This window comes from Chelon labrosus, assembly GCF_963514085.1.
Source record: "Chelon labrosus genome assembly, chromosome: 6".
Taxonomy (NCBI): domain Eukaryota; kingdom Metazoa; phylum Chordata; class Actinopteri; order Mugiliformes; family Mugilidae; genus Chelon; species Chelon labrosus.
Window position 1 is genome coordinate 9946931 of NC_140342.1, and position 18915 is coordinate 9965845.

The 18915-nt window shown below is 41.2% G+C and overlaps 2 protein-coding genes across 3 annotated transcripts in view; both read right to left on the reverse strand.

Moving 5' to 3' along the window:
* Positions 1–1131: 1131 nt before the first annotated feature.
* Positions 1132–4831, reverse strand: LOC311489879 (MARVEL domain-containing protein 2-like; the record flags this gene model as incomplete). The annotated part of the gene is made up of 5 exons (XM_084547189.1): positions 1132–1248; positions 1470–1520; positions 1630–1801; positions 1907–2115; positions 3701–4831. 5 exons carry the CDS (start codon positions 4829–4831, stop codon positions 1132–1134), a joined length of 1680 nt encoding a protein of 559 aa, XP_084403315.1.
* Positions 4832–13242: 8411 nt separating this feature from the next.
* The window catches only part of kcnn1a (potassium intermediate/small conductance calcium-activated channel, subfamily N, member 1a), a gene marked incomplete at its 5' end in the record, with an annotated part of 43235 nt that continues 37562 nt past the window's right edge, over positions 13243–18915 (reverse strand). For both annotated transcript variants that reach the window (XM_084546166.1, XM_084546167.1), the window contains 2 exons: positions 13243–14710; positions 16564–16633. In XM_084546166.1, the coding sequence (XP_084402292.1) occupies positions 14405–14710; positions 16564–16633 (376 nt within the window). In that variant the 3' untranslated portion in view covers positions 13243–14404. The remainder of the gene's footprint in view (positions 14711–16563; positions 16634–18915) is intronic.

Sequence of the window (18915 nt, forward strand, 5' to 3'; positions counted from 1 at the left end):
TGAGAAGGAAAAGGAGAAAACGTATAGGCTAAAGTAGTTGTCCTGACTGAAGCAATAAAAATTATTAATTCATTTGTGGATCAACAGAAAATCTACTGTAACCTACTACATTTGGTAACCACTATAACCACTATCTCCTTGCTTTTATTTGTGCTGTGTTGATTTATGTTATATCAGCTGGGATGTTTATAACATATGTCTATGTTTTAGTTGTACCTTTGTACTTTTATAAATTACCATTAGAATACATAATGAAAACACATTACTGTCAATTTCTGTATCTGTACTGTATCTGTTTCTGTGAAAGATGTTTGCTCCGAAGTTTCCAGAAAGGGTAAGTAGAGTCAGTTTACAGCATGTTTTACTGCATTGGATTGTCTCATTAAAGATATTATGAGTAGATGATTGACATGATCTCCAGCGGTGATTCATAAAGGAGAGGGGAGATTAAAGGCATCTCAGGGTTTTCTCAGATTGTTTTGTGGTGTTTTAGAGTGAGCTGTGTACTCGTCAAATAAGCCAAAGTTCAACAATCAAAGATTTGTGGCATCAGTTTACTGATGGAGTTTTTAATTCATGAGTCAAAACACTCAGATTCACAGCTTTTAGTACTCTTTTTTGGTACCTGCAACATTTATCCCCCTGATATTTAAGGACATCTTATTCTGATGGCTGTCGAAGAAAATATACTGATTATCTAACGCACATTTATCAATAAGGTGCTTAACTAGTCAGTTAAACAAGATGTCAGAATGGGAGTAAAAAAAAGGAAAGAAAGAAAATACAAAATAACTACCAGCATACAGAGAATGTAAAAAAGAAAAAATACTTCATACATGACATTCTTTACTGAACTTTAATTAGAAATAAGTGAGAAATGCAAAATGACTTGTAGAAAAGGCTACACAAAAGGAGTCTGCTGCTGTACCCGTTTCATGTTGTAGCTCAGGTGTTATAATCATGTTACAAACCACAACTCTTGAAAAATCTATTTTTTAATAGAAAAAATAGATTTGGAATGAAAAGCGCATGTCCCTCTGAAGACAACCCATTACATGGATTCAAAGACAAAGAGATGCAAAAAGAATCAAGAAAAAGTCCATTGCTGAAGGTATTTCTTCCTGTTCTTCATCATTTCCAACCACTTCCTGTGGTTTCCTGGTCAAAAGTATGAATTCGGTTTTTAATGTGGTTTAATTTAGCCTTCAAGTAGTCGTAGCGCTCCTTTTTCTCCATGAAAGCAGGGTCCTGTGAAAGACACACACACAAACGTCCATTAGCTAAATCTGTCTTTTTTCTTTTCATCTTCCTCTCCTACCTGATCCGTCCTGTACAGTTGCACTTTTCAGACATATGACGGAAGCAAAGCTATTATTTATCATCAATGAATCGTGTGTTTTCAACTCTAAATTTTAACACATCGCTGGGTTAAATATCAGAATTTCATTTAAACAAACTCCATCACTTACATTCTTTTTCTGCTGATATGTCTTCAAAATGCTTTGGATCCTCTGTTGTTCCTGTAGATAAAGCAGAGAACTAGTTATTAATACTACCAGCAAAACTGGAAGCCTATCATGAAAATGGTTTATATGGAAATAATTAAACAAAGGTATCGATCTGACTCACCTGCCGACTTTTTCCCTCTCTGGGGAGTCGTTCCATCACAGCGTCCAGCTCTCTAAACTTATTCAAGGTAGTGCTGATATCTTTGTGGAGGTCTTTGTATTCCTGATACTGGTCGTTGAAAACTGCTTTGTACTTGTCCCTTTCCTCCACACTGCTGATCTCTGGATACTTCCTGAAGAGAGAATTGACATGATACGGCAACTACAAACTGTTTTCTTTGCTTAGTGTTCAGTATATGAGGCTAACACGTGCAGGCACCGCTTAAATGTTAACTTACACAATGTAGTCTGGAATGATGTGTATTTTGGGGAAGTAGTCGGATGTTGTGTCTCTGTTCACACCGGCTGGGTTCTTCTGGAGCTCAGGGAGGAGTGTTTTCTGATGAACAGGATCTTTATTCATGGAGTTATCCGTTTCATCCTTGAATGATATGTGTCTTGATCTCTGGGGGGCTAGCGGGATGGACTGCTGAAACTCCTCTCGAGGCTAAGACAAAACAAACCATTCAGATAATATAAATCAACAAATCACATTGTTTAATACATCGATTGTATGCAGGCATGTGTGATTACCAACTTAAGCCATTTGGAAACTAAATTTGGATAAAGCCAAGAGAAATTGAAGGTTAAAAGCACAGCTGGAATAACTGCTCTATTCTTTGCCTTTGAAAGTCAAACCTCTGGAGCTGCACTGCCCTCAGCTTGAGACAGAATTATCGCGTTCACTCCTGGACTCTCACTCTTTTCTTATTTGACATTAAATACATTTGCTGACCGCGCAGTTTCTCACCTGTAGTGTGTGACTGCGGTGCTTTAAAAACATGCCATGTCAGTTATTTTAACACACTCGTTTCAGAAGGACTGCACGAGTTAATACTTAAACATGTTGTATTGTGTGGGATGGATTATGCAGTGGACATGCCGTGCTAAACAAAAGCTGAAAATGGGATCACATGAAGTATGGTCCACATTTGTTAGCTATTTGCTTTTAGCCTCTAAAAGCCTCTGTGGCTCTATAACATAGGGAAAGTCAGTTAGTTTGTGGTGATCCAGATATCCCAGCAATATGCTAACATGCTAAACTGAGATGGTGAATATCAAGTTTATATTGTTAACATTTGCTAGTGTTACTGGTGTTAGCTAACAACCTCAAAGAGCCGCTAGCATGGCCCTAACCCTAGCCCTACCAAAGAGGTAATCAAGTGTTGATCTGCACAGAAAAGAGTATAATTAATAAAATAACTTGTGCTGTCCTTGTGTCGGAGATACAGGTGAAAGCGACGTTACCAGCATTTACACGCTGTGTTCCTGCTATAAGCCACACATCTTTTTAATTATTTTCTTTTGGTGGATGAAGATGTGGGCCATTATATACAGTAAAAGTAAAAGGAGCCACACAAGCAAGGAGATAAATGCTGTGCATATTAATGGAAATTGAGAGGGAAGCCTGCGATAGTGAACACCTTAAAGGGGAACTCTTCTCTCTCGCTGAAATAGTAATAGGTTCCCCCGTCCCCGAAAGCACCGGGTCCGCGTTAGACATGAAGCGCTTCATAAATAAATGCCAGTTTCATATACCCCAGACTCACACTGGACAATCAGCTCAGCATTGACCTTCACATCAAGGACATTCAAAAAAAGGAGGAAGCAAAGACTAGCAGACTTCCGCAAAATTAAATGACTATTAAATGACTATGGTGCTTCCCACCATCTCCTCCTTCTATTGTGCCAAAGAAATGTTCAGCCCAGTTCAGCCCAGTGCATTATTATAATGTACCTCATGCATGTTATGTTGAACCACACAAAAAATCATGGTGTGTCTTATGTATGTTGTCATTGTGCTGTAACCCGTCTCTCTCTGCTTGTTACTGACATGCAAAGTCAATGCATAGTTTGGGAAGAAATGTATTTCAATTAAGTCTTACTAGCTAACTTCTATAGGAGTTATACAGTGAATCTAACCTAACCTCTGTGCTACATTCACAAGGAGAACTTTTTATATCCAGCTTTGAAATGTATTTCCCTCACACTTTGAATTTAGAAGTAGAGTTTCTCTTTCATTTTTTTTTTACATTAATCAAGAACTTTACCTTGTTGTCAAAGAACTGCCTCTCCCTTCGTGTAGCTTCATGCCTCCACATCTTCAGACATACCAAGAAGCTTCCCAGGTACATGGTCATGTTGATGAAGATGAAAGCTGTCCCTGCCATCTGGCCCCCGTCAACCCGACACAGCTGGGCCATAATGGGGTTGACTCCTATGGTCATGTAGCAGAGCCCTCCGCGGTTCAAGTCGTTCAGGTATACAATCCCCGCTGCCATGTAGAACAGGAACAGAGCCACGTTGGTGAAGGCCTCCGTCAGGGGCCACCAGGGGGAGTCGAGAAGGATGGTGCGATAATACATTGTCATTCCAATCACCAAGAGGCAAAAGGTAATGATCCAGGAGACTCCAGCTGCAGCTAGAATGAAGGGGGTCATAGGTCCTCTGTAGCTGTAGCCAGACATACCAAGCCCATCGTTATACACACCATTATAGAGTCCGTAGCTGTTGGACCACTCATTGTCTTTCTGAATGTAGGCGACGACACATGCAATGACCATGGCCCCAAATAGGAGCTGAAGTCCAGCCAGAAGCCTGAGCAGACCCGGCCATGATTTCAAATACGAGTACTTCTGGTTGTAGACCTCCAACTTCTCAGCGTAATACTCTGCTGGGTGGATGCTGGTCAGCAAAGATTCTTCTTGTGGAAAAAACAGATCATTAGTAGGACTCTCCCTTAACAAAGGCTTCTGTGAGCTGTGGCTGGAGTTTCCCAGTGACTCGTTGTAGTTCCTGCGCTCCAGCAGCGGACTCACAGGAGGGCTCACCCTGGTCCCATTGGGAAGAATCTGGATCCCAGTCGTGCTCGCTTCACAGTCACTTTCCTCTGTTTGTTTGTGGAGGATGCTGGCCCATGACTGAGGGATGAGGGATTTCAGCCTGTACTTCATGCTCCTTTTTGTGTCACTGTTCTCATTTTCGGCATAAGGTGAAGGGCTTGATGAGCGGCCTGTGGAGTTAGTACCATCTTCATTGTCACCTGTTTTATTGCCAGGAGTGGGTGTGTGAGTGACCCACACAGGCACTGGTGGATCCCCAGTGGAGGGCCCGGTCTCACTGCCCTGCTCTGATCTGTTAAATTTCCAGCTCCAACTTTTCATGCTGCAGCCTGAGTCTGGTACTTCATTGAGAAAGAAGTAAACATAAATCTTTATGAGGCGATGTGAAGAAGAACTGTGTGGGACAAAATAAAACGATATTAGCATTACAGAATTAACATGGTTCTATAATAAACCTCTGTGAACTACATTCGATTAAAATAAATCACACTAATGATCTCTGAACTTTACATCACATTCCAAAAGTCTCTTTTAAGGAAAATAACCTAAACATTTTTGTGTGAGGCCTGTTTTACACATTGAGATTAAAAAAAAAAATAATGAAAACAGTCTGAAAACTATTAGCACATACTTTTAACTGGCACTAGCTGTTCTTTTTGGCAAACTTTTAACAAATTTCTCAAACAGGGAGCAACATTTGTGTCTGTGCCTTATCAATGTAAGTCCAATATTCATATTCCTTTTAGCTTCGATTTGTTCCAGGAAGTACTAACAAATAAATGCTGCTCTGCGTTTACCAGCTAGTTGATAATTGATTGTGTCTGTTTGGCACCAAACCGATGAAAACAACTCAGAGCTGCATCTGAAAATGTTGTTGATTCAAACATCGAGACTTAAAACAGAAGAGAACTGTAGCGCTTGGTTACGAGTATCTCTGGGTTTGTAACAGCTTTAAAATTTAAGTTCAGTAAGTAAATCACATTTTTTTAAGCACTTTTCCAGGACAAAAACTTACAAAGTCAAAAACCAGAAAGGCCCCAATATATAGACACGATCATCATACGGTCAGGACAAAAAAATAAATAAGAATTGCAGTCTTGATGTTCATTGTGGTTTGTCAACTCATAAAAGTCTGCCAAAAGACATGGACAGGAAATAAATTGGTGCCAAATGGAAGGGAAGAAAAAATAAAAAAACAGTATAAAACCACCTGAAGTTTCTTTAACCTACTAATCACAGCATGTGAACACCATCATAAATACACAGGAACCTCTTCTACAGCAGAGAAACTTACAGAAAGACCAGGCCGTGACTACGGTGTTGCTCAAGGACTAATTACAGAGGCGTTTAAGCCAAGCCCTGACGCACAGCAAGCTACTGCACAAGCTCTTAATACACATCTACGGTCAGGAAACTGTCACTGCACATTAAAGTGGGAACACATTAAAAACATACACCACATAATAACAAAAATCTCAAAACCAGCAGCTTACCTTTCACGTTTGACCTCAACTCTTTGGTCATGCAGAGTCCTTATGAGACTTTGAGTGGCTGTTCTGTTTTGTTTTGTTTTGTTTAAATGAGACCTGATACCTACTGTAAAATGGCCGCCCCGTCCACCAAGCGCACTCAGCTCACCCTCTTCACTCTCTCAGGTGACTCACTGCTGGTGTTGGACGCTCTCTTCCACACACGCAAGGCCATTGGCCAATGTGTGCAGAGCACTGAGGGCGGGAGTAAAAGCTTAAACATTAAACCTGAACCACCCCTGTGCTGGTGCTGACTGGCACTACTAGGTTAATCTGTGGGAGACACAGAGAGGCTGAAACTGGAAAACAGAAGCGAGGAGGTGGTGAGCTAACCTGAAATGATGCATGTAACCCACAGGTACGGGCCTGGAGTCCACACACGCAGCACATCGTTGATGTTGCGTCGATAAGAAAATGCTGAAAAGTGGATGATCTAGTAATTAATGTTGCTTCAGTGACTCCTGGGAAAGTGTAACAGTACTTAAAATATTACAGATGCCACTTTATCAGCAAGAGTAGCTTGTGCACATGTTTACATTTGATGTCACCCAGACTTTATCAATTACATCTCATATCTACTGTAGCATCTGTGAAATACTGCTTCATCATCCCGTTGTTTATGAATAATTCATTCCTATCTCAACTGTGTCGTATTGTGTTACACAGAGAGCTGAGTGTTTGGCACTAGAGGGCAGCAAGCTCCTGTGCTTCTCAATGGCAGTTCACCACCTCTCTGTCTCTCCCACTCTCTCCCTCTCTCTCCCTCTCTCTCATTTTGTCCCTTTTATCCAATTTACCTGCACTCTCTTCCCCACTTACCTTCTCTCTGTTGCACTCATGTTTTCAGTCCCACCCCTGCAAACACATCAACTAAAATCTGTGCTCAGGCTCTTTTGGTCATATTTCTGCAGTCAAGTGTGAAGACTACAGCAGCAGGTCAATTCACAAAATACACTGATTTGTTATAACGTTTGTCATAGTGTAAACTGCAGGCTGTAGTAGTTATATAATATAACCAGCATCTACTTAGTCTTACTACATCTCGTCCCTGTAATCAATAACACTGTGCTACATGTCTGAGATTTAACCCTCCACGTCTGACTCCAGGAATCATTGCTAGTGTTTAACGTGACGTCACTCTGTGCCTGTGACTCTTCCAAAACAGTGAGGATTTTCATGTAGAAAAAGCTCAGGGCAAGGACATCTGTAGTCCACCACCCACCGCCCTCCAGAAAACACACACTGCAGTACTCGTAGTCGATACAGTACAGTAAACACGTAATGCAACCCACTCTCTCAAGTGAGTAGCGAGTCCCACCAGTAGTCTTGGCCTAGGGCTACGTCATCTGGTTCTGGCGTGCATGTCCTCTGCTGGCACAGGTGCCTGCTCAGCTGCAAGTAATATGCAGAGCAATGCAAGATCGCGTATGATGTATAAAGCAAAGGCCGAAAGATCATGTGAATCTTCCGGTCCTGTGGAATAATTGAAATAAGTCGTGACTCAAATACTTAATGGATCAGTTAAATAAATACACAATTTGTATGCCCGTTATTATTTGTGATATATAATGAGACTGACATCATGAGTAAGAGTAATTTAAATGTTGAATCAGTAAAACAGCTTGGAAAAGACCTATTCACCCTCTTTTCAGAGCATTAAATAGACTTACACCACTCTGTCTGTAGGCTAAACATGAAGCTACAGTTAGGCCATTAGCGTGAGTCAAAAGCTTTGCTGACAGCTCTGTGAGGCTGTACTTAGATGCAATGGTGCATTGAGCAAAATGCTAACATACTGTGTTTGAATCTGAGCATCTGCCAGTTAACAATAAACACAAACCAAAGCTGAGGCTCAAGAGGATGTAACTGCTCTTGTTTGTTGGTGGCTTTGAACAAAATTCAAAGTAATGTATAACTTACACATTTGACAGTGTTGCTAAAAGAAACGTCCAAGCTAAGGTAAGCTAAGCTAAACTAAGCTAACATTCTCCTGCCTTTGACTTCATAAGTAACCAGCTTTCTCACCTTATGTTTAGCAATAATAGATGATGACTGCCTAAAGCTCTTCCAATGTCTCTGCAATGCTTTTATTTACTTTTTTAAATTTAGAAGGATATATTATAAACACTATAACTGCCCTGTTAAAGAGAATTTTACACTGTATTATTTTGTGATTTACTTTTTAGATCTTGTATAAATGCATTTGTTTTATTCATGTAAATAATATTTCCATTGTCTCTGCTGACATCTCACGTTTTCTTACTCGTGCGTTTGTTGTTGCTTAGTCCCTCATATTTCTGTCACATCATTTTATAGCCTGACTTTTGCTGCTTTCAAATGCAACCTGTGAGCCTGCATTTTGTGTGCATGACACTGGAAGTCGTGTACACAAAAAGGCTTGGCTTTCAAGTGGTACCATCAGTCATGAGAACGCTGCGGCAAGGCAACTGTTGGCGCCCAGAAGCCACAGAGAACAGTTTGGCGTGTGAGTGACGGGTCAACTTAATGTAGGAATGGCAAAGACATAATGAAAGGATGAGTAATATCAACATTTTATCAAACATATGATGAAATTATGAAGAAAATCTTATAAAACTAAACTACAAGATATTTGCTAACCGTAAACTTATGCCTTTTCTGGATTCTTCAGCAAACGGGTCACAACTTGTCAAAAATGTCCACCTCTGAAAACTGTGAATAGTACAAGAGTGTGCTATTTATACAAGTATTAAGAACAGAAATGAGTGATGATAATCTTAGCCTATATAATAGAAAAAAACTGTACTTGAAATTTGTACAATTTGTACTAGATTTGAATATTGAGCCTTGGCTGGAAGGATCCCCTAGTCTGGAGTCATGGGAATCTGCATACATCATGTAGTGTACGTGAATCTGAGTGTACACATGCACATACACACATGTACACTTTCATGGTTCAAGTCCTGACACATGGCCTGGGGGGGGGGGGGGGGGGGGGGGTGAAAGAGCTCCTTTCTTCGTTCACAGCAAGTGAAGCACAGAAGACGCAGCAGCTTCCAACAGACAACCTCATTTGTATCAGTTCATCCTGCCTCGGATCCCTAAGAGAGAGAAATGGGCAACAGACGAAAAGATACAGATAAACAGAGCTGGAAAGACAGACAGAAAGAGGGAGAGAGAGAGAAACGATGGACGCTGAAATAAATGGCACTCAAAAAACATTTGGTGGAATGAAATGGCCCTTCACACCCACTCTCCACCACACAGTGCATTAAAATGGCCAAAAAAAACACCAAATCAATACTCCTGCTCGGTCTGATATCCCCAAGTGTATGCCAAACCATGTTAGTTGAAAGCGATAAAGCAGGGCATTAAGCATAATGCTGCCTACTGCCTCCCAGGTCAGATGGAGAGAAAAGTAGGGCCTATAACAAATTCAATAAATGGATGAAATACTTCCTCCTGCTTGCCACAAGCTGTCCTCAAAGGACCTTTTCACACTGTGGGATCATCCTCAACACCCTGCAAGCTGATTCCTCCACCTGTCCTTCCCATCTCCGAGGGTCATCTTTAGCCCTGTGCAACCTGCTTCCCTCTCTTTTCTCACTGTGGGCTGATATTCAGTACCCTCTAGGGGAAGTAGCTGGTAACTTGATGCCTCCTTTCTTACCTTTCACACTTAAGCACAGGAATAAGTAGTAGCTGGATGAATTACAGTAACTGTGCCAACTAAGGGATGTTGTTAGAGAAGGAAATGATGGCAGACACCTTCTCAGTTTGTCTTTAACCCATTATTATCATTTTTGCTTTGGCTTGTACTTCAAGGCGAGATTTTTGATCTATTAGCGCACATACAAAGTCAAAGATGGTCTTTATCATTTACTCTGTTCTCAGCGACTTGCTGGGGAGCAGAGGTGCTACTCGCCGTGTTTCCACTGCTGCATGTCTTTGGTGTTGTGTAGCAACAACTGCAGGGTGACTGACTCTGCCACTCTTGCAGGATATCGGTCTGCTGCCAAGTCCCTCCTGATTTGGGTGTAATTAACCAGGCTGAGCCTTGTTTGTGCATGTGGACATGAATAGTAGCTTGTTATTTGAACATTAATGGCTCGGCGTGTGTGTGTGTGTGTGTGTCAGAGAGTGTGTGTGTGTTTGTTGCATGCAGACCACAGTTCACCTTGGAACAGCGCCTCGGCAGCTGTGTGTCCTCTGGAGCCGTGTTTATGTTTATATCAATACATCCTCCTGTGATCATATTTTATGACGCTTCCGCCTCGCGGTTTTTACAAGACGTGTGATGTCTGTATCCGACAACACATTTGCTAGCCCACCTTTCAAGTGTCACAATTCTCTTTTGTCTTTCCCTTCCTCTTTGTGTGGATAAGATACGAGGACACGGATTTATTGTGAAAGAAATTTCAAATTAAACCTTCATCTTCGACTGCAAAAAAGTAAAGAGAGTGACTGTCATATCTGAAGATAGTCTTTAATGGTTTGACCTTGGTGTCTCTCCTTGCTAGGACAAAAGTTTACCTGCAAAATGAAGGAACAAGGAACAGTATACAGAGAACATGTTAAATCCATTTGCCATCCATTAAAAGTTGATTTATTCCAGTGCTACTACGTACATTATGCATCATGTGGCAGTGTACACAGAACAATGATTGGGTTACATTTTTTTCAGTTTTCGGGGTTTTTTCACTCTGGTATTGTTCAGCAGAGGCATGTTCTGACGCCTGCTCTATGAGGAAAGCCTACTTCTCAGGATAATAAAAGACTCTGGGATGCATTGATCACTTTGACTCATCTACCGTCATCAGAGTAACACCATGAATGTTCCTCACTTCACTACAAAATATAGTTTTGTTTTGTTCCTATTTTCTAGAGGAGAAAATTGGGTCATTAAATATTGGAATGGTGTTTTGGCAGGTCTTCGTTGTGGACAGGTTAAGGAGAGAGAAACATTTCAATAGAGTAAAAAACAACAGAACCTGGATTAAACCTCCCATCTGCAAGTGCGATAAGAAAAATGATCTTTTAACTTGACCAAATTTCAAACCCTTCACATCGTTTTGAATGCTGTTTTACTAGTGCATACCTACAACATGCTGTGCATCAAACCTAGCTACCTTTACCCCTGCGGTTCCATTTGTCCTGTTTAATTGGCGACATCTACAATGAGGTCATATTTACAGGACACCCACTCTTGCTGTTCACAAGCCCCCTGGGCCAAAACGGACGTCTGTCAGTAAATGAGCTATAGCTCTCATCTTACACCAGCACCGTCACCTCTCTCTGGGGAAGACGCTGCAGCATCTGTGATCCTTCCTGGTGAAACTGAATATTGCACACCGAGTGCAAAATGGAACATGACCTGGGGTTCCCTCGCTTCTTCCTTTCTTTCTATTTTTTTGAACCACTTAAAGGCCTTTGCTGCGGGCCATTTGGGAAGCTTCTTTGCGTGTTGAGGACTGATGGTCTTAATGATGACAGATGACTAACGCAAGGCTTAACCTCAGATAATGAAGAGGTGGCAACCTCAGATAGGAAAAGGCAGGTGAGGTCGTAATCAAGGAGATATTCTTCCATTAGCCTCCCTGACTCATTGGATGTCACTGATTGAAATGGAGACTGTAATGGCATGAAATATCCCTTTATAATGTACTAACAGAGTGGAGTGGAGCACTGTATGAGATGTGGCTAGAGGTGGGGGAAGTAAAGAGTCATGCTTCATCAACTCAAGTTGAAAAGAAAAAAGCTCATATTCATGCTTGATTAAGTTCCACTCGTAGCAAACGGAATATGTTCTTCGAAGAAGTGCTCTCTGGTCAGTCCAAAGCCTGTGGGAGAGTGGACTGTCTCACAGGGTTTGACTTTCACCTAGTTAAGCTTGTTGGCAGTTTGGAAACGTAGGACATAATAGTGATGCTATTTTTTGGTTTGCTTAAGGGGCAATAAAGATTATTTTCAGGACAAATATCCTTTTGGGACTGAGATTACCTACCATTCTATCTACAGCATGCTAGCCCTCTAACACTTCCTGCTCTGTTCCTAATTCATGTGCTTTGGTAAAACCCTCACTGTGTCTTCAGATAAAAAAATAAAAAAAACATTGGGATTCATCGCCACCTAGGATCATTGCACACCCTGCCTTTGATATTTTCTATATTCTCTATTTTTTTCAGCTATAATTGTCTCATTTGGAAAGACAAAGCTAATGTTGGAAGAATAGCTCAAATTTCTCTTTTCTTGCTGACAGTTACCTTAGTACAATTAAGTCTGCACGGTAAATATAAAGCTAATGCTAGCAACCAGTTAGCTTAGCAAGCTGGTCAGGAAGTCACAGTAAACACGTAAATCCACAAACATGGTGTAACATGTTAAGTAGTGAGCTTTGGAGTGGTTAGCGTGTGTATTTTGGTAGCTTTGGGTTAAGCCAGGCTAGCTGCTAGCTGTTAATATAGCCAGATGCTGACAGTAAAATTTTAGAGGTGAGTTTCCCCAGTCTTCCAGCTAGGCAGCTAAGCTAATGTAAAGCTAATTTTATATTTACAGTACAGACATGAGTGGTAACAACGTAACACCCAGCAAGAAAGCACATGTATTTGATCAAAATGTCAAACTATTCCTTTACATTTGCAGACGGATCAATTCACTGTTCTGTAACCATCAAAGTTTCTTCAGCACTTTTATTTGTAACCTTTCAGGATTCGCTTGTGATAGTGATTTTTTCCTCACTTCATATCATATTTTGAACAGGGAATGCAATTACACAATCACATTACTGCAACTCTCTAGGGTCTGCAACTACAAAATTCCAAAGTGTTCTTCTAGTTAAAAAAAAAAAAAAAGAAATTTAATGAAATTCAGGAGTTTAGTAAGAAAACAAATGAAATGACAAAGAAAGAAAACAAAAAACAAACTAAAGTAAAATCAAAATCAGATAAATAATTGAGCCATCCGAGGATATTTGCACAGAACCATGCAAAAGAGCCCTGTTAGTTTCTCAGTTTGACCAGTGATGTGAAGCCGTACACCAGCAGACCTTGAGCCATGCCATCATCTGAAGACCACAGGAAGCTCTAATCAGTGTTGGTGAGAAAGGTAGACTACTACATATTTTATTGTTGTGTGTGTGAGTGTGCAGCATTGAGCTAAAAGTGAACTCATTCTCTGACAAACACTCTCTCGGTCTGTCTCACTTTCTCTCTGAACGTCTTCATTTCTCACTGTGTTAGTAGAAATAGAAAAAAAAATAAAGGTTTTCAAAACATTTAGAGTTGCGATGTAATGGAGGCAATGTTATGCATTACATTAAGACATTTTCTTTAGATTTTTGGAGAGGAATGTATCTGAAAAAGGAATGCAATGCTGTATTCAGACTGTTAACATCGTAAAAAAGCTCTGAAATTAGTAATTAAATAACCCTCTACTATTTATACATTCAGGCACTGAAAAATCACATGTCAATATGTAACTAAAAAAGATAGTCGCTCTCATTTTTCCCTTGGTAAGAACAAGGAAGCTGATACCTTGAAGTTGGCAATTGTGTAAATTTTTCCTACCCAGTAGTAATGCCATATGCATCCCCTTTGCTATTCTTTTGTGTGACAGTTTCCCCTCCCCCTTAAGTGCATTTTCAAGCTCTGACCTGAAGTCAGAGCTTTTGTAGCATCTCCTATAGCTTTCACCCTAACCTATGGGAAAGAATCCATGACACTAGTCTTTTGAAAGGGAAATCCAATGGTTTGTCTCGCTCTCCTCACCGGACAAACAGATGGACGGACGGATGGGTGGACAAATGTCCTCCATGGCCTCAGAGGGCCAGCAGGTGAGCCGAGGCCCTAAGCTCCACAGACCAGCTTCCCCCCTTGTGGTTAAGGACTCTCCGGTGTGATAGCCAGCTCTCACCCCAGCGACCCTGAACTCAGTCATTTTTTAACTATACAAGGGCTTTTACAAAAAAGCTAACTTGGACAGCCATACAATGGCTAAAACATAAACCATATCTCTACTTTATCTCGGTTTTTCAGTCATTTTTTGAATTTTTTTCTCTTTTTCTTTTTTTGGATGCATTTGTGTTTTTTCTTGATTTAAGTCTTAGTTTGCCTTTCTTTGTTCTTTTTGAGTAGCTCTAATCCAGGCCTGTGCTGAGAGGCTCAGTCACAGAGGAATTGGTTTTTGGATTTTTCATTGGTTGGGGAGGAGGGAAAGAGGGAATGAGTGGTGGGAGGGAGAGACAGGGCAACGATCAGGTCAGGGGCCAAGATATGGGTTGGTTATTAGTCCAGACGTGGACTCGCCAGCCGATACAGGGACAGCTTTGGAGGGGACAGAACGAGATGAAGCATGGGTTTGGGGGATGACTACAGAGGGTTTGTTAAGGTTATCCGCTATCAGAGGAGGTGTGTGGTGCTGTGGATGGAGAGCGCCGCCTACGGGCGGTGGAAGTCCAGGATCGCTCTGAGCGTTCAGAACGCTCGGAGGCTAGCGAAGCGGGCCGAAAGCGGTGAACAAAGCCGTCCAGGAAGTCCTGCTGCTGCTGGGTTATGGCTTGGGAGATGAGGCAGGGCAGCGCCTGCAGGCTGCCCGTCACCGAGTCCAGCTTGTCCTCCAATGTGCCGATGCGCTTGTCCAGCTCCTCACTGCGCTCCTGCAGCTCTGACACCAGGTCATACATCACATTCTGGGTCTAATGAACGAGAGAAAGTAAATGTGGTTTGATAGAAGCCAGAAGGAGGAGGAGGAGGAACTAAGGAGGTAGAGGCAAGATAAAAAACATTAAAAAGCTGATTTACAGCTTAATATCCACAAAGTGAGTTGCAATAATGAAAATTAGCTGAAGATACAGTGCGTACACGTTGCCAGGGATAAAACCTTTCACGTAATAGCTCATTGAAAATTTCATGAGCAGACAGTCTAATTCTTACTTACTCAGTATAAAGGGAAGGAAATAATGTCAAGAAGCAGCATGGAAGGGAGCTGTATAGATTCAGCAAGTCAGCATAGATTTTATCTTCCCATAGATTTAACAACCAGCTTCTCCAGTCCATTTATAGCTAGAGAGGTCTTTAATGCCTTAGGTATTTGCTTGATACATCTCATTCTTATAAGGAAAAATGTCTGCATTATTAGGGCACTTATTGTTCCGCAGTGCATGAAGTGGTGGCCAGTGTTGCTGTACAACATTATAAAATGTTAGCCTGACTTCCCCCACCCACCATTGAATTGAATTTGACTGGTTGCAAGACTAACCGAAATGTGTGCAGAGATATTTTCTCTGTATTGGTTGAAACACAGCCTATAATGAAATCCAAAAGGTGTGTTATCAGACTCATATTCTGATGAGAATAGAATCTGGCAACACTAGGCTAATAATTTTATAAAACTCTGTATAAGAGAAAATGTGGTAACTAAACATTAATGCTGCAATATGGTTTTGCTGTAACTCAAACCACAGCCATTAAACATCTCCACAGTGATGTGGTTCTTTTGACACGAGAATTTTGCAGGACATGCAACTCAATGGTGGACATGTGTGCACCACAGAAATCAAATGTGTTGCATTTTATGTATAATCCAGAAACCAAAGGGTTACTTCTCTATAAGGCTAACAAAGAGGGCTGTTGAACTGCTGTAGGATGTACACAGACAGATCTGACCACGGAGCACAGTAAGGGCAAGTAAACACACATTAAAGGGATTGGCCTTAGATCCTTTTAAAATACACACTGGAGTGCAAATGCCAACCACATCAAATGAGGTTGCAGCCATGCACCTCCCTTTGAACCCCCTCTCTGCTGCGGTGGGTCAGCTGACAACTGTATGCCGGGACAGAAGCTATCGAGGCACGACTGTATTCAGCCCCTCACAGGCACACTCTGTTTACTAGTCACACAAGTCGGATTTGTTTACAGCAAAATGGCTGCTGCTGGAGAAGTGAGCTGCTTAGAGTCCACTATCTCGTTGAGTCTGTTATAAAAGATATTGATATCAAAATAACTTTTAACAGTTAACAGCGATTATGGTATTTTAATCACTTAATGTCACATACTTTGTTGCTCTGATTGCTTGTAGGACTATCCAGTTGTGTGCAGAGGTTTTTTTTTCTCTGTTTTGGGTAAAACACGCCCCATAATGAAATCTCAGCTAAGCTATGAAGTATAACCAGACTCATATTCTGATAACAACTGAGTATGGCTACAAGGAGTATCAAAATCCATGTGACTTGTAATAATTAATTCTGGGAAACATTAACATACTATATATGTTAGCAAACAGCAGCATGATTTACACAATGAGCGGTAACACAGCCACACCTTCATTTAGTGTCATGTTTCTGATCACACTGGAAGAAGCTAAAGTGCTTCACAGCCCGGAGGGAAAGAGCTGCAACCAAATACTAATCCTCTGTGGGTTATCCCCCCCCCCCCCCTTTTTTTTTTATTTTAGTGCACGACTCGTATATTGCTGAAATAAATAAACTGACCGGAGAAGCTTTAATGCGTCTGTTCAGTGGATACAAATATAATTTAGAAGACTTACCTTTGCCAGGTCCACCAAGGTGTTGGCCTGATCATTGAGTTTCCTCTGCTCCATCTTCACACTGCGCAGTCTGTGTGGGGGCAGAGGGAGGTGTGAACAGGAAAGAGAGGGAAGGAGGAGGTGGACAAAAGGGAGAAAAGAGGAGGCGAGGAAGAAAGGAGAAGGGGATATGGAAATAGAGGGACGGGGGGGGGGGGGGGGGGCGGTTTGCAGGTGTAGAGCATAGAGACAGGTTGTTTGGGGGACAGAGGCCAACAGAGAAGAAAGAAGGAGGAGGAACAACATATGTTTTATCAGGAGTGTTCTCTCATTGATGAAATTGAAACGAGAGAGAGAGAGAGAGACATGCATTGCAAAAATGTTTTTTACATAACCATATATATATATACATATACGTGGGAATATATATGTGTATATATAAATATACAAGCATTCCTGGTCTTGGTCAATACAATACCAACCAAAACATGCAAAATTACAGAAGCATACTACACCCGCTTTGAAAAAATAAAGACTGTGTTTGCCATGATTTAGCAAAGTCTTTTTTTTGTTATAACAAGATTTCTTTTTCTCATAATAGTGTGATGCTTTAAGCAGCAAGGATTTTTGCTGCGACGAGATGAAAAATAGTCTTGGTACTGAGACATGATCTTGTTACAACCCACAAAAGAATCTGTGTTTGAATAAGAGGAAAAAGATCTCGATACAAAGTGAATAAGATGTATTCTTAGTGCGACTAAACAATATTTTTTGTATGGCAAGGATGCAATATGCTTCCATACAAGAAAACCTCAAAACCTGTTTGAAATCAAAACATTCCCATCTCTTTCCACCCAAAAGTAAGACATTAAAAAAAGGAAAAAGATGGCATGCCCTTAGTCAGACAGCTCAGTGATAGGACTCCATGTGTACACACTGGTCATTCAGTAAGCGTGCAGTGACTATGACTGAGTTTGTGCACAATGAGTTGAGCGTTTTCAGTGCTGGATTTTGCGCGTGTGTGTTTGTGTATGAGCTGACGTGTGTGAGTGTGTGTGGATGCCACAGATAAATGATGAAGCTCGCCAGAAATAAACTGTCTAATGACGCTGCTGGAACATACGGCAACATAGACATTTTAAATAACTTGTGCAATGATACATCGGGCATGGTTTGTGATGCCTTCAACACTGTGCCTCCTTATCTCTAATCAAATGCATTATGGCGTTGAAGAACTGTTAACGCTGAGGTGAATAATGTGTCATTGTTAGCGGTGGCATCGCACAGCCATCATCTGAATGTGCGAGGGGAAGAATTTCCCTGTTCGGCAAATTATGAGACAGGATGACATTCAAGGGCATTTATTCATGTGCAAATCAGTATATCAGAGCAGAGTGAGAGTGCTCGCTTACGGCTCTATCTCTGTGGGAAACCGTTTCAGCTCGTATGTGTCTGTTTGCTCGGGCTTTGTTATCCCTTATGGCTGTCAAAGAATAGGGGCTAAAAGCTAAAACTTATTAGCGTAACACATTTTGAGTACAATTTTGTTCGACAAAACCCCAACGTAGATGCTGCGTTGTGCCTTGCTGTGTGCTGTGTCGTCAATGTCATGTACCAGCTTTGATCTCATATTAAAAAAGGAAAAAAAGCATAAATCAATGTTAAATCAACAGCAAACACTCCAACCTCTTTAGGACTAAAGCACATAACACTGTGTGTATTTATGTCATCACAAAACCATCAGGAGTGTGGATGAGATCAGTTGATGCAGGTTAATATAGCCCCCAGTGCAGCTATATTAATCATGGGCAACATTGTTCACTACATCGTAGATGATTATGAACTGCTGGCCAGGCCAACAAAGCTCCAAGCTCATTCTGCGCAAGATGCTTTTTCTTTCACACACTCTTTCCAGACAACCCTCCACTATTGACACTGGTGGCAAAATGTTGATGCGTTTTTTTTTTTGTTTTTTTTTTCCATTCAAGGGAGAATGGGAGGGAGAGGGAAGTAAATGGAACATTGAATAAAGGAAAAACCAAAACAAATCAGCATCCAGCTCTTTTTTTTTTTGGTAACAAATGCTTTTTTTTCATGCATGTCAAACGCAGACATGGAGAGAGGAGAAGGAGGAGGATGTTGAGGAAACAGTAGGAGGAGGATACATAGAAGACTCAACTTACTTCTGAGCTCTGCAGTGATAGAGCAAAACAAAGACAGAACACAGTACAAAGTTTTAACCCCACAACATTCACGAAACGAGTGAAACCATTACACTTCTCACTGTAAGCACGGGGTAAGAGAGGGTCGGAGGGAGAGGGGGACGGGGAGGGAAATAGGGAGGACCATTACACTAGATTGTAGTGTGTGTGT